At 46.2% G+C, this 24770-nt stretch overlaps 1 protein-coding gene across 2 annotated transcripts in view; it reads right to left on the reverse strand.

Moving 5' to 3' along the window:
- LOC138528683 (E3 ubiquitin-protein ligase TRIM39-like) overlaps positions 1-24770 on the reverse strand; it is a 229234-nt gene that overhangs the window by 22775 nt on the left and 181689 nt on the right. For both annotated transcript variants that reach the window (XM_069640541.1, XM_069640540.1), the window contains exon 7: positions 24597-24623. In XM_069640541.1, the coding sequence (XP_069496642.1) occupies positions 24597-24623 (27 nt within the window). The remainder of the gene's footprint in view (positions 1-24596; positions 24624-24770) is intronic.

Genomic DNA, 24770 nt, shown 5'->3' on the forward strand with positions numbered 1-24770 from the left:
CTCCAGTTCCTCTTCCGTCCGTCGTAGGTCAGTTAGAACCCCGCCCTGCAGGCCCTTTGATTTTGCTATTGCAACCCCTCGCATCACTACCTTAAAGGCTTCCCATAATGTACTTGCCGAATCAACACTAACCGTATTCTCCTCAAAGTAATTTGCAATCTCCTCCCTTATATCCTCTCTAAAGACTGGATCCTTGAGCACCTCAGCACGAAGGCACCATGTCGGGATCCGTGCCCTCGGGGGGCGGTACTGCCACGCCAGAACCAATGGCGAGTGACCAGAGAGGACCCTCGCCTTATATTCTACCTGAGTAACCTCCGCCGTCACATCCGACGTGGCAAAGACATAGTCCAGCCTCGTATGTAGCTGTTGAGGGGAAGAGTAATGAGAGTATTGCCGTTCTTGGGGGTATCTACTTCTCCACACGTCCGCCAGATGAAAGTCATCTAGCAGTGTCTGTAGTGCTCTCGCCGCTGGGGGGGGCCTATCAATCTTGCCATCCGATCTGTCTACGTTGAGATTCAGTACACAGTTAAAATCACCACCCCAAATCACTGCATTACCCATACATATGCCGAGGTTGGCACTCAGAGTCCTGAAATATGCCGCTGTGTCCCGATTGGGGGCATATGTATTTACAATGCTCATCTCTTTATTCTCCACCAGTCCTCTCTGCATGACCATCCTCCCACCCGTCTCCGCCACCTCCTGCAATGGTTGGAACGGAACATGCGGCGCCACCCAGATTAGTACTCCCCTGGCATACGCAGAGTATGTCGAGCCCACCACCACCCCTTTCCATTTCTTAACAATCAGCTCCATCGTCTCCCGTGTCAGATGCGTTTCCTGCAACAGCGCGATTATCTATCCTCTGCCTCCTCAAGTATAGCGTGACCTTATTCCTTTTCAAGAAGCTGTTAAGTCCCCTGACATTCCACATAATTATTTTAAGATCCCCCATAGTTCATTACCGTCCCCCTTATCTACCTCCAGCAAATCCCACCTACCTGCGCGACACAGATTCAACCATACAATTTTGCTATATAGGCTCATGTTCAAACTAAAACTCAAACTCCCCAAAACTATATAGATATCAAACACCTCACCTCCCTCCCCTCCCCCCTCCCATCCCTTCCCCAACAACTCCCTTCCCAACTGTTGCCCAGCTCCATCCCTGGATCTCAGGCACCCCCACATCTAGCCCCGTCTAATATGCTCAGAGCTCAGTAGGGTGAAGTCGCCCTAATGGGCACTTAACTATTTATACTAAATGGGGGTGTTAAGACTAGCTCTGCAAGGCTCCTTAACCAAGCACCAATCACAGTGCACACAATATATTATCTATCCTAATCTGGTCTCATCTACTAACAGGCCACATCAGTGACTATAGTCAAGTCCCATAGTCTTAAACCGCTCCCTCTTCCAGTGCTTTCATTACTCATTACTTATCTCGTCCGTCTCCTTCTCTCGTCTGGATGTCGGGCTCCTGGGGGGAACCATGCATGTCAAGCCATCCCATGGCATCCTCCGGAGTGTTAAAAAACAAAGTCTTGTTTCTATGAAAAACTTTCAATTTCGCTGGGTAAAGTAGCATGTACTTATGGCCTGCTTCCCTCAGTCTCCTTTTAACAGCCCCGAAGTTCATCCGGCTCCGCTGCACCATCAGGGTATAGTCCGGGTAGGCTGTTATGTTTGCCTCCCCTCGCTTGATCGTTCCACCTTTGCGGAAGTGTTCCAGTATCCTCTCTCGGTCCCGGTAGTTAAGGATCTTGGCAATAACTGGCCTAGGTGGGTTGCCTGGCGGCAGCCTCCTCGTTAGAGCCCTATGCGCTCGTTCCACAGCGAATCCCTGAGACAGGGCTCCTCCAGGTATCTCCTGCAGAAACATGTTTTCAACAAACTCCGTGGGGTTGTGGCCCTCTGTTTCCTCCGGCAAGCCCACAATGCGGATGTTGTTCCTTCGGATGCGTCCTTCCGCTTCCTCCGCCCTATTCTCCAGGTTGCCCACTCTTTGTACCAAGGCATGCAGTTCCGACTTGTGTGAGGCACAATCTGCTGTATTCGAGCTCGCTTCCTTCTCAAGGCTCTCCATGAGCTCCGCCAGGGACCTTATGTCCTGTCGGAGTAGATTCACTTCTTCCTGCACTTCACCGACCTTAAGGTCCAACGCTGTTTTCAGTTCAGACACCACTATTTCGAGCGTGGCCTCCCAGGCCGCTTTCAAGTCTGCTTTCAAGTCTGCAATCGCAGCCAGGACCTCCTGATTCGTACCCATGGCGGCCATGCCGCCTGCGGGGGGGTGTCTTTGCTCCTGGCGCTTTCCGGGCCCGGCGGTGTCCTGGCAAATTCGTCCAGCGTGGGTTGCTTCACTTTTAGTCGTAGAGGCTTGTTAGACATGACGCTGCAGTCGTATGTTGTGGGTCAGCCCCCCTCTTATGCTCCACAAGTGGGGGGGCACACACTCAGTCCCAATATCTCAGGCCTCACCCAGGCTTGGGGGCATCAGCACATCAAAGCCTCATCTGGCGTCCTCCTTGACATATCTGGGTTAGTCTGCAGTAACCAACAAATCCCCTCACACCCACCCACTGCTCAAACTGGGTGCCCTTTTGTTTCGGATCCACCCGTTCCGTGTCCTCGTCAGTTTATGCACTGCAGAAGGCCAAGCCAGTGTACCGCACTCCTGCCATTGATACAGTGCAGCGGGGTCCTTATATTTCTTTGTGTGTTGGCAGATCTAAAGTCCCATTTGTTATTGCCCCACAGTGTATTCAATGCATCACTATTGCACTGTTAAATCAGCTGACATTTTGCAACGTTCTTTGTCGGAGGCAGAGTCAGCCCGTCTCTGTACCGGCTACACCAGCAATCTGGAGAGTCAACCACTGCAGTTCCAGTCGTGCTAACACCTGTGTTGTATCCAGCTGCCCTGTACTTTCCAAGGGCGCCGTGCAGCCTCCGATCCGTTCTGATGGCCGTGTCCGCCCTCCGCAGCACCCCACGGCAGTACGTGCCCAATCTTTTCGTCAGCACTCTTCTACTGTGTTGCGGCCATAAGGCGTGCCGTGAATGCTCGTGGGTCGCCTGTTGCTCCACATTCCGTGTCGAGCAGACGTCTCTTCCTGGGGTTCCGTCAGCTGCGAGTCGTGGGTCCTTGATCACTTCACCGTCCGTCAGGAAGCAGAGTCCTGTCACTCAATCCGCGCGTCTTGTCGCAGGGGCACGATTCACTATATCTTCTCCCTCCTCCGGCAGCTCCCCGTGGCATCGGGTCTGCAAAATGTTATCCGCCTCGCTGCAGTCCCACTCAGCTGTTCTTTTCGCTCATAGCACTTTCCTTTGTTCTGAAGCGGGCGCCATTTTAGGGATGTCCTCCGGGGTACCTCCACATTTGTTTTTCGTCGCAGCTGCAGTTATGCACCTCAGATCCTCACGACAGTATAAGCATCCCGTTCCTCGCATATTCCCACATCAGAAACTCCGTTTATAGTTTGAGTGCACCAGTCTTAGCGTTTGTGCACAGCAGGATGTTGTAGGATCAGCAGGAGACGCACAGAGACACGTCCTATCCCATGGCTGCTTAGCCACGCCCCCTCATGAATCAAGTTAATGATGTGACATGCAGAAATAATGAGATGCTTGATGAAATGTTTCTTCCCTTGTTCCTTGTCTCTCCCTCCTTCCCGACCCCCCTTTACCCCCTTTTTCCCCTTACCCTATATATTTTGGGGTCCTAGGGCTAGGGTTTTGACTCACCTAGCCTTTTTCCACAAGTAAAATGTGACATATGTGAGTTTATGAGAGCTCCTTATTATAAGGACAGAAATGAATCTGGCTTTGTTTGGAATACATTTGATCAGAGAAGTATTCATAGAGTCTTTAGCTACTATTGAGCCCTGAATTAAATGAAGGAGCTAAATTGAGAACAGCTCGCTTACGTTGCCTTGATGCTACATTATTTGTTTCAGTGACGCTTGTACATTCATGTTTTGTGTAATATGTTTTTAATATTGGCATTGTGAGTGCATTGATACACACATTCCGTAATGTTTATTGATGTTTGTTGATTTTTTGAACCCGTGTAATGCATGAGGCCTGTAACTTATATGTGGTATGTGTTTTATATATTTCTTGTAGAAAGTGGTCATGCTGATCAACTCTGGGGTATAGAGTCTTTGTTGACCTTTTGAAGAAATCGTGTCCTGAAGACGGGCTAAGAAAAGAGAGATTTAAGACACTAGAGATAGTGTCTGAAATAAAAAAACGGCCGAAACATGTCGACATCTATCTGCAATACCCTCATGATTTAACTGTGGGATTTATATACAAACCAAGCATTCTGTGTTGTTTGTACCCCCTTGTGCCATGAGTGCATTTGTACTCTGGTTGTTATATGGAAATAAGGTTTTTTAACAAGTTGTGTACTGTGTAAATGTGTAATGTTATATTTAGTGCATTTGTCGCCCTTGTTTTTATCCATAATATTTTTTTTTTCTAAGTTTGTGCCTGTACCGGGTTTATGATGTCCCTTAGTAGCCGGATATGTCTAGTTTGTAAGTGAGCGTCACGCTGACACATTAGGGCAACGGAAAGATGGGTAATCAGACTTGCCTTCTGTTTTTCGCTGGATATCGCATACATTTTACTCTCTTGCAAAGGAGAAAAGTCATTTTTACTCTCTTAAAATCACATTTACTCTCAAAGTTAAAAAATAGGGAGTAAAATACTCCCACCTCAAAATCTTATCTGGAGCACTGTATGCAGTACCCTTTGTGAACACCACACACAATTAAGACTACAAGTGACAGTACAAAATTCACCTTTGGTACAAGCCTGTACTACACAGTAACGTGGTAGCGATGACTGAGCAGCCAAGCTTATCTCAAGAGCAAGTGAGCAGTATCAATAGTTACACAAAGGACAGCAATTACTATGATTCAAACAAATACTGACTCAAGGTTTCTGAGTAAAAGAATATACATTTAAACATCAGTTGTATAACATTTCGCTAAAATCAAGCAGTTGAAAAAGCACACTCTTAATACACTACACCACACCCAATAGATTATGGACAAGTTAGGCTCAAAATGAAGTGTGAGCAAAATGGCACTCCAGCAATTTAAAAGGGAGGAAAAGACAAAGTTAGGCAGAAATTGAGCAGCACCAACAGGTAAGTAAGCAGGGCAATCTAGAAAGAGGAGCTACAGTGAGGGAATCAAACCACAAAGGCTTAGGGCCAAAGTCAATAGGACAAAAGTATTTTGCTCATGATCACACAGCTCAGGGTAGTTTGCAGTTAAGTCTTTGCCAAGAGTTCTGGACAGAGTTGGTCGGCAGAAATGTTAGTTTAAAGAGTAGAGAAGGACAAGCCCTCGGATTGGCGAAAGGTTTCACACACTTTCACCGCGGCTGAACGAAACGAACAACCGGGTTCGAACAGTACCTTTAAATGGAGAAGCAGCTGTAGCTCAGGCTGACGTTCCTGGCAGGTCCTACAGACTCACGGTTCCTGAAGCGACTGTCGGGCTGATACGAAGTAGGAAGACTAGAGGGTCCTGCACTGCCCAGGGAAGAAACCAGCAACAGAGCAAAGCAACAAATAAAAGGTGCGCTCCTTAAAACCCAAGTAGGGTCCGACCTTCCTGGCTATCCGGTTCACTGTAGCTCGGTACAGCAAATTCGACCAGAGGAGGGAGGCCTGGCTTGGAGTTTGGGTGAACTGGTTTTTCCCACCAGCTCAAGGGTAGAAGATTCCTGGTAGATCTTCACTGTCGTTGGAGTCTGAAGACTTGGACCTGCAGCAGGGCTTCACCGGGTGGTTCAGTCGTGGTAGGGGTCCTCTTCGATTCTTTCGTTCCAGCGGCGACCCTGCCGTTCCAGACCCAGAGACCTGCTTTTTATGCAGTTTTCCCCCATTCACACAGGCTGGCTGTCAATCACACAGCAGGGTGGCTGTCCCAATCAGTTCAGAGTGCGACATGGGTCTCTTAGGAGACCCTGTGCAGGGATTCCTAAACCCCTCCCTCACATCCTGTCGCCCCCTAGACATACAGGTGCCTAAGGAGGGTTTCTGTGTAGAAGCCTGCGAAAAGACGGTGAACAAAGGAACCAAACCTGGTTTGGCGCGCAGAGAAAAACACGAGAAATACTTTTACGAAAAGAAATGGCAACTAAACCCAGCTGGAACTGTGTAAAAACGTATATGGTCTAGTAGGTTTAAGTTCGAGGCTACCAAGATAGCCTAAAACAATAACAAGATTATTTAAGATAACCGCGGTAAGAAAAATAGGGTAGTTACCACTGCCACCAGCTATGTCTTAATGAAAAGGGAGCGAAACATTGCTCCAAGAGAAACAGACAAAAAGGGATACGTATTAACCCTTTCCAGTACTCTATGTAAGATAGTGTGTACTGGGTCTGTGTATTTAAAGAGACTAATAAAGTCAATGGCAACTTTACATGTTCTGGGAGACAGTAGTCAGTCCCAGAAACTGGAGTCTGAGTTGGGAAGTCTAAAAGACAACCCTGTGTCACTGAACTGAAGGTGCTGTGTGACACACAGTAAAAAGATGATGCCTGTGGAGTAGGTGAGGCTCCACAGTCTATGAACACAAGAAAATGTTAAACACACACAGAAAAACACGTGTAAGAGTGGGGAAAAAAGGCTCATGCTCTTACCATGTGAAAATAATGTATCCTAGAAATCCAGCAAAGCTGCTGAGGGACTCAGTAGGTAAGGGAAATTAGCCATTCTGGAGAATTCTCCCTAACACGAAGCATGTGAAGCGTGTCCAGAGAATTACCATCTACCGCATGGGGACTTGTAGTGCCACAGCGGCTGAGTCTGCATCCACATTCAATATTACCCATGCTACTTTGACTGCATCTGCCAACTGCAGGCACCCTGGAATCGGAAGCCCTGCTTCAAACTGCAGGTCAGGAGCTGCCTCAAGCCTAGTGGAGATAGGGGTGGGGGGCCTAAACCATCTACCTCTTCTGCCAGCCCCTCACTTTACCTGGATGACGGCTATGCCCATGAGCCCTCGCTCCCAGAGCGTGCAGCGAAATCTTTTCCCCGTAAAACGTTCAGATTTAGAGTTGATACATCAATACTCCAACTCAAATCTCAAACCAAATTTACTGAATTTTACTCAACGTTAAAGGCTCCCTCTCCTGTACATCTGGAAAGCGACCAAAACCTGGTCCTACGCCCTATTGAGCCGGCTAGACAATGGGAATCCGAGTTGTCGGCATCTGTCTCCTGCCTGTGATATACATTTATTGAGTCTACCTCTTCCTCATTGGAGGACGACACCGGTCATGAAAATTCTTGTTCTCAACCCTTCTTGCCGCCACTGACAGGTCTTCCACTATCTAGCATTGTGTACAGTGCACGTTCTGTGCCTGTCTATCTGGGATGTGAGGCCCCAGCGCCCATCTTGAATAATCTGAATAATTTGAAACCTGGGTCCCAGGCCCTGCGGATTCCACCGTCTGATCATCTGGGAATCAACACTAGTGCTACTTGCCATACTAGCAAACCAGCAGTGCAAAGACAAGCCACTGGCTCTGTTTTCCCCATCTACTACGATCTCCTTGTATGTTGCTACGATAAATTAGGTGACTGTCTCTGCAGTTCTTCACCCACTTCCGCCCTGTTGGATCTTAATCTGTCCTTCCCCCTTGATGACTCACCTGACAACCTTCCAGATGAGAATGCTACCAACGAGGGCTCAATCTTGGGATGACCTGCCTCCTACTTCTCTAACTCTTCCCGGACTAGCAGGCACAGTGACAATAGCTGTGACTCTGCATCCATGTTTGTGACATTGGGAAACCTGCTATCTACTCTTCTTATGCGCTCAGATAAGACCCTGTCCCAATTAAAACAACAGAATCTTGTCATGTCTGTTCATGCTTCCACCCTCAAATCACTGGAATCCACTGTTCGTCTCCAATCTGCTTCAGTGTCAAACACTGGGCAAAGCCTCTCCAGCACCTCTTATCTTTTGTATCGGAAAAACCCAGGTCTCCTACAAGGGCCAATGATCACCAGTCTCAACATTCCATGGCCAAGGTGGCCCCTCAAACCAACAAAGCCAGCTCTGGCCTATCACAGAAAAAAATTGAAAGTTATCTGCCAAGCAATGAAATACACAAATAAAAGACCTATTACAGCAAAGACGGGGGGAGCCTCCACCTCTGTCCACCAAATTGGCCCCCTGACTGGAAAGGCTACCTTGAATCCCTCAGCAGTCATTCCTACTAACTCAATACTTCCTTGGTTTCAAGGGTTAAATCCAAACAGCAATAAGGCCACCCCTTGTGCCCCAGAAGCACACCACCAGGCGAATTCCTGGAGCAGCGCCGATGGTTACATCTAATGACATAGTTAGAATAGTCACTCACCATACTGGCCATTGAGTGAGCAGACACAACTGTGCCGGTCAAACCTTTCTTTGCATCTCACCTTCTCAAATACCTGCTACAGCAGGCTTGCAAGGCAAAGTCTTCTGCTGATGTTTCCAATGTGTCCTCGTCTGCTCTCCCCGCTGTTGGCCATAAGAACAGGGGTCGCGATCCAAATCCCCGGAAGGTGGGGAGTGGAGGGCAGCAAACAACAGCACGATTCTGTCCCTGTGTACAACTTAAAACAACTGTTTTGCGTTCCTGCAACTACCTCTCTGTCTCAAGTGCCCACTGGTCCAGCTGCCAGCTCAGCAATTCCATCTGGGGCCTACCAATGCCTATGCCCCCCCATGCCTAACTCACTCTATAGATTCCGTACCACCCATGGAGAAAGCTGAAAAGGCGCTGGAAACCAGGAGCCTTTTCCCAAGACACCAATCAGACTCAGATTCTGAGCTATTTCTTTCCAGTATCCCTCTACGCTCCATTAATAGCAATGACATCAAGGCCATATTCCAACGCGAGGATGCTGATTGTGTTGCCCCAATTGTTTATTTATTCTCGGACACTGTGATTGACTATGTTACTGACTTTTCTTCACTGTTCTTTAAAGTTGGGTATGAATGTGGTGCCCTGAGTTACAACAAACTATTCCCTCTAAAGTTTGGGGATGGCCTAGCAGGTGGGGTTACACCCATCACAAGGCAACAAAAACAGGAGCTCGCATTATTCAACCCAGTTTTTGCTCCTAGTGCTATGCTACAGCTGACACCTCCCAAGGTCGCCCGCCTTCTGACCTGGGTACAAGGGTGGTTGTCGGTAGCCCTACTATTGAGCATACTCACTGGGAGTGGCTTGCGGAGTTGGCCCGACAGAGAAACCTGAGGCGTCCATAACCACTCCTTCCATCTCATACGTGGGAACACTAGGGGGCACAAACACTTTTATGAAGATGATGGTCTGTTTGGCCATGTTGATTGTTTTAGTTTTATTGCACTGCAGGAGACTAGGCTGGTGGATCCAGTGGTGCTTGATGGGTGGGCGCTAGTTCAAAAATCGATATCAAAAGGAAAATTGGCATGCCGAGGGTGGAATGGTCTTGGGGGCAAAAAACACTGCGGCTAACCAAGATCCCATGCCACTCACACAACATCTTGATCACGCGACTGTCCCTAAATGCCCGGGACACAGGACATTAAACTTGTCAATATCTATGATCCCCCCTATGCTGCCCCTCATAGCGCCGTCATGAAAAAGCTGGTGGGATTGCTTGACCTCGAGACCGACGCCCTCACAGCAATATTGGTTGGGGACTTTAATGTCAGGATTCCCAGTAACCAAGCCTCTGAGGCCAGAGGCACGGATGCGCATCATCCTGGCCCTAGGCATGAGTCTGGACTTGACCATCATTGTCCTAGGGACCCGAGTTGGGTGACCCTACTTTATACACAAGGCTTTGTTATGATGAACGGGGCACGCCCAGCAGGGTGCCCACCACAGTTTACACGGTCTTCTTCCTCCAGTTCTAGTATTATTGACTAGGCATGTGTGGCTAACAGACCATCTATTGTGATCGACATGGACATTCACCAGCATTCGGAGAGTGGTCACTTTCCTGTCACCCTTGAACTTGATTTGGAGTGTCCCATGAATGGCAACCGTAACACTGGTTCATTAACTCTGAATACAGAAATGACTAGAGTGGGATGGAACTCAACCAGATTTGAGGCTGCCCTGGTTACAGCTTGCAGGTTCTTCTCTGACTTCCCTTCAAAAGGGCCAGTTCCTAGTTCTGTGGGTAATGTTTGTTGGGGTCTAGAGAAATTATTACAATAGAAGGGGGTTATCGCCCAGATCTCTGAGTGTGTTACCAGGGTAAACAAGGGGAACAACCGGAAGGCCGTGGGCCCTGCCAAGCTCCATACACATAGCTTTGATAAAGCAATATGTGATAAAAAAAGAGATCTACTCAAGCAGAATTGTGAACGTTATCATGTGTGGCTAAAGATCCAGCTGTGCAGTGCATGCCGAAGGCAGGAGGCAGATTACGGCTAACTACACTAAGTGGCTGGGAGCCCGCAGGTTTTCCCGGGACTGCCAGAAATGGCGCGCTCTGGTGATGACACCAATTGACCACGATGCAAGGAAATTCTGGCAGATAGGCAATGACCAGCGCTCGCCCCCTCATGCCCTTAATGGTGTCATGGAGCATGAATGGATGGCCTACATCTCAGCTACACTGGGGTACCCCAACTCCAGACAGTCCTACATGCAACAGGAGGCCGTTACCTGGAAATTTGTGAAAAGCTCACAGGAGGTTGCAAGGCTCATCAGCGCCAGTAAATCTTCTCGGGCTCCAGGTCCAAATGCCATTTGAAATCCCTTGCTGCAAAGGTTGCCCACCACCTCTTTTAGATGTATTGCTGTCACCCAGGTTCTCCCTCGTTCCTGGCACGACAGTAGTCTAGTCGCAGTCCATAAGAAGGGTCCTACCGTCGACCCTCGTAATTATCGCCAACGGGCATTGTTGGATGTTTAACTCCCAGCTATTTGCTCAGGTCTCACTGTGTGAACTGATGAACTGGGCAGAGGTTGTAAAAATCATCCCCTGGAACCAAACGGGTTTCAGAAATGTCTGCTCGACTTCTGTCACTATCTTAGCCTTCAGCACTATCACCGAGCAAGCCCGGCTGATTCATAAGAGCCCATCTATGCAGCATTAGTAGATCACAGTGCTGCATTCAACACAGTGGACCATGCAAGCCTCTGGGGGAGGCTGGAAAGCTGGGGGATTCCATGATTATGCTGCTACACGCTGACACCCGTGTTAAGGTCCGGTTGGAGAGCAATGGGGGAACATCAGCCTGGATACACACTGATGTAGGCCTGAAAGCAGGTTGCATCCTAGCCCCCCATTCTCTTCAACCTTTACCTTTCTGACATGGGGTTAGCTCTGACCGTCCCTAAGTGCCTGCCGCCGAAGCTCAGCAACATGGTATTGTGGGTGGGATACGCTGACATTGTGCTTTTAGACCTCACGCCAGGTGTCTCAAAAACTCAATTATCAACCTTAACTCCTTCTCATCCCCGAATTCCCTTAGGGTTAACACTATGGAAACCAAGATCTTGGTCTTTGAAATCCCCAGTCGACGTGCAGGCAGAATCTGTTGGAACCTGGATGGCATTCCAATTGAGGTTGTGTCCCAGTACGTCTATCTTGGGATCACCTTTGAAGTCAATCTTGGAGGCGTATCCCATCTGAACGGCCTAAAGTTGCAGTGTGCTAGAACATTTGGGGGCTGTATGCTCTTTTGCCAGAAGGGTAGGAAGTTAGTTAGTGGGAACACTGCTCAAGCTGTACACTGCAAAAAACATTTCCATCTTTTGCTATGTAGCCGAAGTCTGGGTCCTGAGACAGCTGGGGGTTCTCTCCAAGATTGGAACCAAACTGCTCAGACGTCTCCTGATAAATGATTGTTCTGGAGCTTGACCTCTTTCTGATTTGAGAGCGAATTATGCTTAGCAGCTTGATGCTCTACTCGAAGTTCTGCACGCTCAGAGCAACACTCTCATGGGGATCCTTTTCGACATCTTTATCACCATGGTACCCTACATGACACTCTCCACCATGGGTGGGATGCAGCGTCTTGCTGACCAAGTGCTTGGGAGCTCTCGGGAGGCACTTGTGATGCTGGGTTTGGATCACTTTAAACGTACCATGAGGTGTAAATTGGTGAACAACAACCAAGACCAAATGATTGTTAACCTGGCCTCCAAATCAACGGCTGACAGTTTTTTTTTTTCTACATGCTTGATCGGATGGAGACCCCTTCATCCATTAGCAGGTTTGTCGGAAATCACATTGTGTCCGACTAGCTACAATTTAAATTCAATGCTGTTAACACGTATGAGATTGTAGGTATGTGGTCCAATAGCCCAAAGGAGGATAGACTGTCGGTTTTGTGGTGAGGATGTGGTGGAATCGGCACATCATCTTCTCTCCGATTGTAATGCCTTGGTTCAACTGCGCAGTAGGGCTCTTAGAGCATCAGGTTTTGAATCTTCTGGTTCTCCCTTCACTCTATGGGAGTCCTTTATGATTGGCTCACATGAGGGTTTAATTGTTTTCCTTACTAAAATGTGGAGAGGTGTATGGTATTTTATTGTTAGAGAACTGAAAGCTTCACACTGGGTTTCCTTTAAGCTGTTGTTCATCGCATTGTCGCTCATCCAGTTGGCTGGTCACTTCGTATATGTGTAATGGCCCTGCTGTTATGTATTAAAAGTTACTTAACTGTATGATACAATTAAAAAAATAATTTGTAATAGCAAGTTTCAGATAGCGTAGTCCACCGTCTCATACAGCCTTGTGGATGATGCTGAGGCATTTGAATTTAATCCGTGCAGCAACCAGGAGCCAGTGGGGATTTTTTTAGGGCAGGCGAGATGCAGTCCCTGTGCTTGAGGCCAAGGATCCGTATTGCTGCCCTATTCTGGATTAACTGGAGTGGTCGTGGAGAAGAAGAGGGCAGATTTAAGAGAAGGCTGTTGCAGTAGTCAAGCCTAGAGAGAACCAGAGCTCTGGTAAGATTGAGCTTTTGGGAGAAGTGGGAAAAGTGAGATTTCCTTTGAGAAGGAAGAGTTGAAAGTTGGATTTATTGACAATGTCTTGGATGTGAGGGAAGAAGAATAGAGAGGAGTGGAGGATGACTCCAAGATTTCTGGCTTCTGATGAAGGAGAAGGGGGAGAGCCCCTAGAGGATGGGAAGAGTGAGGGGAAGCAAGAGGGAGCAAGGGTCCCAATAGGAAGGATCTCAGCCTTGTTTGTATTGAGGCAGACATCACTGGAAGTGCACCAGGACTGGATGGCAGATGGGCAATCTGAGACGAAGGAAGAAGCCAGGGAGTCAGCAGGAAGTTTGAAGAAGAGTTGAGTGTTGTCTGTGAAGAACTGGAAATAGGGGGTGAAGGAGGAAATGGTGCCAGCCGAACCATGTAAGTGTCAAAGATCCAGGGGGAACATTGAGCCTTGGGGGACACCACAGGTGAAGGAGGTAGGTGAGGAGAAACTGCCCCAAATAACCTGGGATGGAAGATCAGTTAGGAAAAAGGTCAGCCAGTCCAGTGCCTGATCCAAGATGCACAGAGAAAAATCAAGTCATTTCATGAGGAAAGAATGGCTGACTGTGTCAAACGCAGAGGAGAGATCATATAGAATGAGGACATCTGGAGAGTTGGAATCGGGGGATGCAAACAGTTCTTCACAGGTGTTCGTAAGAGCAGTTTCCTTGCCTCTGGATGTTCGCAATCCAGATTGAGGATCGTGGAGACCGCCTACAAGTTCTATAAATGAGGTAAGTTGGGGAAGGCCAATTTCTCCAGGAGTTTCCCAAGGAAGGGGTGATAGAAATAGGGGGGTCGTTTTTTTATTTTATTTTTTTTATTGTAACATTAGTTTTAATACAAAAAGAAAAACTTTAAGTTACAGTTCATCCAACCTTAAATTATAAAACAATATCTTCTGATTAATTCTTTCCAGACTTTACAAGACTTTACACCTATTATAATTGTCCTTTTACTTCCCTAAAATTGAAACTTTACTGCTCATTATTTAACATCAGGGCATCCAGAAAGTTTATTGTGGCGCATATTAACTGAGTATTACCTCCTCCAATCAAATAGCTCCACCATGCATCCATATTACCAGATAGAGGTGCAAATTGAGCTAAATACAAGGAGTGCTGACTTGTAATCGTCACGTATTCGGTGATTAAATGTCTCACAGATTCTACTTCTTGTTTGCAATACCGGCACCATGAGTCATGTACACTCGGGTCTCGTTTCAACATTTGGATATCTTTGGTGTAGTAGAGGTTAAGACGTAACAGAAGGAACATATCTCGATGATACTTAGATAGAAATTGCTTCAAATATTTCGTGAGCACATCAAGTTGGTTCAAGACACTACCCAAATCGAGCGATGTTGCGAATTTCATCCGCTTTTCTTCGTTTGCTATCCAGTTTCCCAACCGCAGTTTCTTTTTCGCTTCTTGCGGTCTTAACAACACTGATTCTAAGGTGACATCCACTTTATCCAAGGCATACATCAGTCTTGCCTTCCACTCATTCAATAAACAAGCTGAGTGGTGCGATGAAACTGTATGCAAGATTTCATAAGGTTTAGCAACTGGATTCAACCGCATTTTTCTTAAGATGGACACAGATTTCCACTGAACAACCCCATAAAGAGATTCAATACATAGCTCATACCGTATTGCAGAGATTGACATGTTTTTTGGCAATCTTAAAACCTTGCGCCAGAATTTACCTTCTAACCTATCCCTCAATTCATGGGAGATGTTCCAACCTGCTTCACTACCGAATGTTATTGCTGGCACCACTTTTTGAAGGTAAAATGATAACACTGGCCCAAGGGTAAATTTTCCAAACTCTACGTGCAATTTTGCTCCCTGCAACGCAAACATCTGCATACGGGCCAACAGATCTTGGGTCCAGTCCCATTCCCGTATTGAGGTATTGAACAGTACCCCTAGATACCGAATGTTCTTTGATACCTCAAGAAGTTCATCTGCTATTCTCCAAGAGAAATTTTTAGATTTCTTTGAGTTGCAATTACCCATCACAATGATCTTTGATTTTTTTTGTGTTGATCCGTAAATCATTATGCATACAATATTCTTGGAAAGCATTAAGCAAACGCTGGAGTCCAATAGGGATAGAGTCTATTAGTACAATGTCATCTGCGTAAATGGTCCAACTTAATTGATTCCCATTTACTAACAGTGGAAACACCCTTTGACCATTTAAGGACAACGACAGGTCTGAGATGAATAACTTGAATAGTTGTGCCGCCAGAGGACAACCTTGTTTCACTCTTCTTTGAGTAAAGATTTCATCAGATAAGTCACCTTGCTCATTTAGCCGTACTCTAATTGAAGTCTTTGTGTGGAGCGCAATCAGCAGAGACAGCAACTCATTAGGGCATTTCCAGTCATATAATTTCCTCCATAGTAGATTACGGTTTATGCTGTCAAACGCCTGACTCAGATCTATGAAGGCGAAGAACAAGCTTCTTTTCTGCATCAAGGAGTCAAGCTTCAGACTGTTCAAGAGGACTAAATTGAGCTCTACACCCACTCCTCTCGTGAATCCTGTTTGACGTACGTCAACCGCTCCCACATCATTGGCCCATGTCGCAAGCAGATCATTGTTTGTCTTGCTTCTGAAGGAAAGATGAAAATACTTTGCCGATTGTGTCCAAAAGGGCAATCGGGCGATAGTTGTTAGGATCGTCCCGATTGCCCTTTTTAAAAATGGGCACCACAACCGCTTTCAGCCAAGCATCAGGTAGCACTTTATCGCCGGCAATTCATTCAAAGAGGATGGCCATGAAATTTGCCCACAAGGCACTGTATGTTTTTAATGTTACATTGGAGACGCCATCAGGACCAACAGCTCGTGATGACTTTAGGGGGGTAGTTAGCTGGAGAGGTTGGATCTGCTGAAGGTTTTTTCAGGAGGGGGCGCACAAGCGAGTGCTCGAGGGACGAGGGTAAGGAGCCAGTGGAAAAATAATGTTTGCAGAAATCAGCAGGAGCAGGGGCAAGAGAGAAAATGTTGTCATTGATGGTTCTGGAGGAGCAATGGGAGTCATGTTTGGAGGAGACTTTCATAGAGCAGACAACTCGGGTAACCTCTTTGGGTGTGACGGAAGAAGGAGGAAAGAATGGAAGGAGGAGGGTGAGAGGCAATAGGAGACAGGAGGTGGGAGAGAGGTTGGGGGAGTCGATAGCAAAGGTGCACAGGATGTCCAGAGTTTTATTGCTGAAGTGTGTGGCCAGTGCATTGCAGGGGACCTGAGAAGGACGAGGGGAGGAGGAGACTGCGGAAGGGTTCAATAGATCCCTGAAAACCATGATGACCTAAACAACCAAGAAAGGACAGTCAGAAAAGAAGACAGACATAACATTATTACCTACACAACCACAGAGAGAATCAGAAGCAGCAAGACATACCACATTGGCCTACACAACCAAAGGGAGAAGAACAGAAAAAGAAGCAAGATGTACAATGATGACCTACACAACCAAGGGGAGATGATCAGAAAAGAAGTAGGACATACAATGATGAACTACACAACCAAAGAGAAAAGATCAATAAAGAGCAACAACATACAATGATGACATACACAACCAAGGAGAGATGATCAGAGAAGCAGCGAGACATACCATGATGACGTACACAACCAAGGTTAGACCATCAGAAAAGAAACAAGACAAACCGTTATGACCGACACAGCCAAGGAGAGATGATCAGAAAGAAGCAAGACAAACCATGATCCCCTACACAAGCACAGAGAGACAATCAGAAAAGATGCAAGATATACCATGATGACCTAAACAACCAAGGAGAGATGAAAACAAAAGAAAGACATACCATTATGACGTACATAGCCATGGAGAGATCATCAGAAAAGAAGCAAGACAAACAATGATCTGCTGCACAACCACAGAGAGACAATCAGAAAAGATGCAAGATATACCATGATGACCTACAAAACCAAGGTTAGACAATCAGATGGAAATTAGACAACATAGATGGAACAATTAGCACTTGCCACAATTAGATGGGATTGTGAAGTTCAGCATGTGCCACACTTAGATGGAAATGTGATTATTAGCATTTGCCACACCTAGATGTAATCATGAACATTAACTGGGGCCGCACCTAGATGGGATCGTGAAGGTCAGCATGTGCCACACTTAGATGGAATTGTGATTACTAGCATATGCCATACCTAGATGGAATTATGAATGTTAGCATTTTCTACACCTAGACGTAATGATTAACATTAGCCGGCGTCGCATCTAGATGGGATAGTGAACATCAGCATGTGCCCCACTTAGATAGAATTTTCATTGTTGCCATATGCCACATCTAGACATAATCCTGAACATTAGTCTGCGTCGCATCTAGATAGGATCATAAATGTCAGCATATGCCACACTTAGGTAGAATTGTGAGTGTTAGCATTTGCCCAATTAACCAATCCACTAACAATTTCACCCCTCTGCATACACTTCTCAAACTCTAACCAAACACAACCACAAGCCTATAACACAACAATCTGCACAAACTTCACTACACTGCAAAAACAAAACAAACCACACATAGAATTGCACAACAGCACACGACGACTACCGACCAGAAAACACCCAAGCCCAGCCAACTGAGTTACCGGATTGAGGCTGCCAACAGCACATCACTGCTCTCTTGTACTTTTCCAGCTTATTCTCAATAACTCACCCCTTCACTTTTTTTTCAGAGCCACCAGAGTGCCAGGGGACCACTTCGGTGGTGATACTGTGTGGTAAAAATATCCTTTAACAATAACAATCACAAAAGAAGCAAGATATACCATGATGACCTACACAAACAAAGAGAGTAGATCAGAAAAGAAGCAAGAAAAACCATGATGACACACATAATCACAGAGAGACAATCAGAATAGATGCAAGATAAACCAAGATGACCTACACAAACAAAGAGAGTAGATCAGAAAAGAAGCAAGAAAAAACATGATGACACACATAATCACAGAGAGACAATCAGAATAGATGCAAGATAAACCAAGATGACCTACACAAACAAAGAGAGTAGATCAGAAAAGAAGCAAGAAAAAACATGATGACACACATAATCACAGAGAGACAATCAGAATAGATGCAAGATAAACCAAGATGGCCTACACAACCAAGGAGAGATGATCACAAAAGAAGAAAGACATATCATATATGGCCTACACAACCAAGGAGGGACGATCAGAAAAGAAGCAAGACATACTATGATGACCTACACACTGAGGGAGAGACAATCAGAGAAGCAGCATAACATGCCATGATTACGTGCAACACCACAGAGAGACAATCAGAAAAGAAGCAGGACAGACCATGATTACCTACACAACCAAGAAGAGACGATCGGAAAAGAAGCAAGACATACCACGATGACCTACACAACCAAGAAAAGAAGATCACAAAAGAAGAAAGACATACCATTATGACCAACACAACCAAGGAGAGATGCGCAGAAAAGAAGCAAGGCATACCATGATTACCTACACAACCAAGGAAAAATGGTCCGAAAAGCAGCAAGTCATTATGTGATGAATTACCCAAGCACAGGAGACACAATCAGATAAGCATCAACCTATCAGATGATAAACCACCCAATGATGGAGAAATGACTAGAGAAGCAGCAGAACATCACCTGATGAATTTCCTGACCACAGGAAACACACGCAGAGAGAAGCAGCAACGCATTAAGAGCCACTAGATCACAGAGAAGGAAACCAGTCACAGAGCTATAGTTATGAGAATCACAGGGTAAACAGCGAGATAATCAGCAATGCAGGAACCCAGCCATGATGAATCACCCAGTCATGCATAGACAATCAGAGAATCAGCACCACCTCACATTATGAATCAACAATACGTTATATAGACATGATAAAAGCAGCAGCACCCGGTAGGATGAACCGGCCAATCACAAGATAGACAGAGAGATACTCATGGAAGCAACAATGCCATCAGCTAAGGAATCACACGGGGGATGGACAGATTCTCTGAGCAGCATAAAAATCTCAGATGATGGGTAAACAAATAACATAACGGATAGATCAATATCGATAAGCGCAGGGTTTCAAGGGATGTTCTGGTTTATTGACCCCAAATTTAGACTCAGGAACCTTTGATGCAGGGAGAAACCTGCTCCACTGTTCAGGCCAGGTCTAAGGTGGACTATCCCAATTGACCAAGCATAGAGATACTAGTTTGTCTTTTCAGCTTCGCTGCAGAGACCGAAGCATAGCTCTGCAGATAGGATTGGCATTTCTCCCAGCAGAGCCAGTTTGGCTCTTCACCCTCATGGTGTATACATTGGGTAAACGTACACTGGGTGATGACGTCATATACGATAGGGCCTCGATAAGAAGAACCGTGATTACATGAGTGAAGCACACAGAGCAACAAGAGACAATATTGATGATATTATTAGTCCTAACTACTCACTGAAGTTAAGCTCTTCCCCCACCTCAATGCCCGACATCTTGGCCATCTTTGTATGTTTTTATAATTTACATCGTTTTTATTCGGATCATGACCAGGTTGCGAAAGGGTACCTTAATGAATGTATACATTACAGAAGATAGTAACATCATGTCCTCCAGGCCTGTGTTGGAATAGGAACAAATGTTGGTGTCAATACAAGCACGTCCCGAAACCCCAGAAGGAGGATTTGCAGGTTATAGGGTCTCCGAGCAAAGCCCTCCCTCCCACTGCACTTCCTTGAAAGCTGGACCAATAGGTGAGCTCCATCTAGGCTTCCCAGCACGTAGACCAATCAAACGATCCCCCTTGGAGTGTGGAGATCCCTTTTATAGGACAATCCAAACAAGCCCCAGAAATGAATCCAGCCATTAAAGCAAAACACAAACCAAGAATCAGTACAAAGAAAGCCATGTAGAAAAGTATAATTTTGGGGAAGACTAGTTTCCCATGGACAGCACAGAAGAAGAGGAAGCCGTTTGAAGTTGACACTATATAGCACCTTGGATCTGATCTCTATTATGCAATCTCCTACTTCCCCACAAATGTGCATTGTCTTGCCAGATAAGATAGAGTTTTAGATGTACTGTTTTGAAGATGATGAAAGCTAGCTGAAACTAGATATGATGTTAGGGCACACATGGAGTTGCTTGGCACCCATTAACAGCCTTGGTGCAGCAAGGATATTCCCTCAGTAGGGCACGGGGGGAATGCCCGTAGCATAGCCGAGACTGAAATAACACAAATACATGTGCAAAAGTATACACAGCAGAACTCCGAGGAAGGAATGTGGATCCTGATGGCACGTAAAGAGTAGAGCCAACAGTTACAGGGGCTGATTCGTGGAATTTGTGCACCGAAAAACAGGGATTTGTGCACCATTCTGCCCGCAAATCCCTGTTTAACAAATGCGGATTTGCGGGCAGAATGGCGCACAAATCCCTGTTTTTCGGTGCACAAATTCCATGAATCAACCCAAAAGGATTTAACAATGTGCTGGGCAGGCAGCTCCATGGACACCCAGTAGCCGAGGGGAGCCCGCCGCAAAGATCTGTACCCAGACTAGCTCCCTCATCACATCTTGCCAGGCATCCTGAACAGGTCATACGCAGGCTGGGGTCTTGAAGAGTTAAGTATAAGAAAACACATGGCACTCTAGTCCTTTGTCTCCCAGGAATTCCTGAAGCAATTGCATGTCACAAACAGACAACCTCTGCAGGTCCAGTTGAGTGCCAATGGCGTCCTGATGCCCCGTCCAGCGACCAGATCCAGAAGCTACTGGATGAATATCAAAGAATGAATACCCTGGGAGTCAGGATCCAGCACAGAAGCACAAAGAATGGGATGTGGCATTAGCTGATCTGACCAAGTAAGCGTGGCTGGGCAAGGACGATAAACAGGCAAGCACCAGACCCTCCAAACCGATCGGTGTTCCAAGAATGAAAACAGTCAACCGTGTTAAAGGAAGCTGAGCGATTAGGCAAAACCAGAAGACAGGCACCTGTGCCTATAAGAAGTCATAGAAGGTCATCCAACACTGGCAAGTATGCCATGTCGATAACATGCCAGGATAGGAGTATCAGTAATGGATTGTAAGGACTTAGGGAAGAGCCAGGGCGACTTATCAATTCACACCTCAGGCCCGCCAAGCAGAACACACATCTTTCAACAAGTGGAGATGCTGGAATATCACCATTAAAGGCTGACTTCAATTGGGCCATCTTTGTGGACAAATCAGATTGCGAGCTGGTATCCAAATGGCTGATTTCAAGGTGGAATGTGTTGTCCAATATTGGGTGGCTAGCACAGGAGATGGATGACATGCCAGATCTATGATATAGAGAAAGCAATCTGTCTGAGGCCAACAGATGCTGGTGTATAGTAGCATTAAAAATACACAATAAATAAATTAAGGTTCTTAGCACGGAATACAATACAGCTGCCGATCAGTGGCGCGTGCCGCTAAGAAGAAGCAGGGCCTCCACAGAGCTCTGTTTAATTACAGAAATACTTTAATGGCTGCACTGCCTTGCATACACCTTGTACCCCATCCCCCTCCCAATTCTACAGCACAATTTACTTCTATTCAGTGTGCTTTCAATAATTTCCCAGAACAAGCTTGTTTGAATCTCTTTCCTGCCGAATCCCTCTATCGCACAAGGACTCCATCACCTTATACCGCATCTGCAGACTCCCTTGACATCTGTAACTTATTATCCTCTGCTAAATTTGCACAGTCTAATAATGCGCTTCTCCGAGATTTTAACGCTCCTGAGTCACAGGCCGAGAACCACACTTGAAGCACGGTTTTCAAAGGTTCCATGCAGACAGGTTCCATGGACCTAAAGCAAATTGTGCTCTCCCCACACACAACATAGGCAACACTTTAGACTTAGGGCCTCAATACATGGAGTGCGGTAAACCATGGTGCTATTAGCACCATGGTTGCAGCCGGTACCATACCGGTACCACCATGGAGGAAAGGGGAAATAGCACCCCATTCCAAGGTTGGCGGGGCGGTAATTCCCCCTTTCTCCATGGCCCTTCCCCATTCACATTTTTGCCCCATATGGTGGGAGCCTCCAACAAGAGCAAACCGTCAACCCTTTTGAACCTTTCCACAGAGCCTCTGGGCATTCATGTTAATGATCTAAATATAGCAATCCGCAAAATAAGCAGATGAAATACAGTTGTACAAGAGAGTAATTAGCCCACAAGACATCATTTGTCTCCCCAGTTACCTAGCAATCATATAGTCCTGGATTTTGGCTTCCTGCCTCAAACTAAACCCATCCAAGACTGAATTTGTTCTCATTGGTAGAGCTGCTAAAAAACAACTTTTCCAACAATGGCTCAATGAAATTCGCCTAGAAAGATTTGATCTACAACTCTCAGATTCAAGAAATTGCTTTGGTTTCACCACTGACAAGAGCCTGTCCTTCCAGAAACACAATGCCAATGAAACATAGTGCCAATGTGAAGGGAGGAGATTTTGAGCCAGGCTCTGAATCTTCACCCTTCGCAAAATCAAACCCTTTATTCCCCTGCATGATTTCCAGACCGTAGAACAGGCCATTGGAGTCTTGCATGCGATGGGGGAAATGCCCCCTGATTGGGCTCCCAGCTGTTCGCTTGGCTCCCCTAAATGCAGTCCACCATGCTGCAGCACGTCTTACTATGGGTGTATGGAAATTTTACTAAATCACCCCATCCTACGCGAACTACATTGGCTTCCACTCCAGGCCAGGTTTGTTCAAGACAGTACGTATTATCAACAAAGCAGTTACAAGTAGCACACCAGCGTACCTGGCGGCTGAGCTCCACATATCTGGAGGCACGCGCTGCTCGCGCTGTAAATCGACCCAACAGGTTTAAATTGCAATTTGTCCACAAAGAAAGGACCTGCAAACAATCCTTCTCTTGTCACGCACCCACCCTCTGGAATTCGATTGCAATGTCAGTTCAGAATGCCCCCACAATTCTACAATTTCGCAAATCTCTCAATAACACTTGAAAAAGGACTACTTCCAATGTACACACAAACATCAACTGACACTACTTTGCCATTGTTAAAAGGTGCCAGCCCAAATGCTGGCTGCCCACACTATGTACTGCGCTGCACTGCTTTCGAGTTAGGTCTATGCTTTAGAATATAAAACAGGAAGTAAAATGTTATCAGTCAATACACTAATAACAGAGGTCCTGACTCCCCAGGCGCTATACGCAGACACATTCTAATAGGATTCAGGCAATTTATTGGCAAGAAAAATGTAATAAAAATTCTAAATAATATTTGGAATCATGTGAAGGAGGGCAGGCTTCAGGAGTTACTGTGTTTCTTTAAGGTTCCACATGCTCCCTGTTTCATATATTAAAAAGACACTTTCTAGCCGCGTCCAGGACGGGGCTACAAAGAACACCACCCAAAGGCTTCTTTGGTGCGCCCACTACTGATGGACCCTAGGTATTACGCTAAGAAGGATAACAATCATTTATAAGAATTTAGCCTGCCGAAGAGACGTAGCGCCTCACTGAGCGATAACGCCAGAGAAATTACTGCAAACTCAATCCTCATGTCCAGCACCATCGAGAAATATACCCGATTTACTCTACCATTCCCACAGCCGTAATCTCCATTGTTAGAGCCCATAGGTATTATGGGTAATTTGGAGGAAATACCGTGGATAGTAACTCTGTTGCAGTAATTCCTCCACTTTCTGGTGATAATGTGCCTCATTACAAATCGCCCGGTATGGATACAATGGTGGCGGTAAACCCGCCGCCACCGTTGTTTCCCTGCTGGGCGATCACAACTCCTGCAGGCGGGAGGTGATGTTCCTGCCAGGTCTGACCTGGCGGGTTTAACACCGCCCGCCTGCAGGCGGACGAGGAAACACCGGCAGCATCCCGAGATGCTGCCGGTGTTTCCATGATCCCCATTCCCACTGAGTCCCATAGGACTCAATGGGAATGGGGATTAACACCATTTCGCCTCCGTGATTCCCGGAAAACCGGGGTTGTAATGCCCCGGTAATTCCAGGAATCACAGAGGCGGAATGGTAATACGAGTCCGGCGGTAACCAGGCGGTTTAACCGCCTCGGTTACCACCGGACTCATAATGAGGGACCTCCGTCCAAGTGCTGGAGGTATCTCCTCCTTATTACCAGCAAACCTGTAGTACGGTAGTGCAGTAAAAGTGACCGCCACTCTATCACCATATGCGCAATTAGCCCATTAGTACATTGTCTACGTCTGAGTCGGACAACTAGTGAAATAAATTGTTGAAGTAATGATATTACATTTCTCACTTTTCATCCATATGCAATAGCCATATGTACAATTGTATGAATCATAAATGGCAACACATTTGTTTTAAAATGCGCAGTTGTAAAGGATACACACGTTAAATGCTGTAGAGGAGACGGACACGGTGTGGCTACGATGATGCAGAATTGCAAATGGCTTATTTATCTTTTCTTGTTTGAGTAAAAGATATGCGAAAAAAAGTATCCTCCTCATCCCAAAAACATTTCAAAATATTCTGGTCAATGTTGACTAACCTGAGAACAGACAGGCTCTTCTCCACTCTGAAAATAAAAAGAAAAGAAAAACATAAAATGTTTGATAAGAGCTAACAGATGAAAGTGGAGGCAGCAATTCACCAAAACAGCCACTAGCACACTCGTGGGGCAGGTGTGGCAGTGAAAGACGCAGTCAGAGGCTGTAATGCTAGC

Source organism: Ambystoma mexicanum, chromosome 7q, assembly GCF_040938575.1.
Source record: "Ambystoma mexicanum isolate Mex_15411 chromosome 7q, UKY_AmexF1_1, whole genome shotgun sequence".
In the NCBI taxonomy this organism is placed as follows: Eukaryota; Metazoa; Chordata; class Amphibia; order Caudata; family Ambystomatidae; genus Ambystoma; species Ambystoma mexicanum.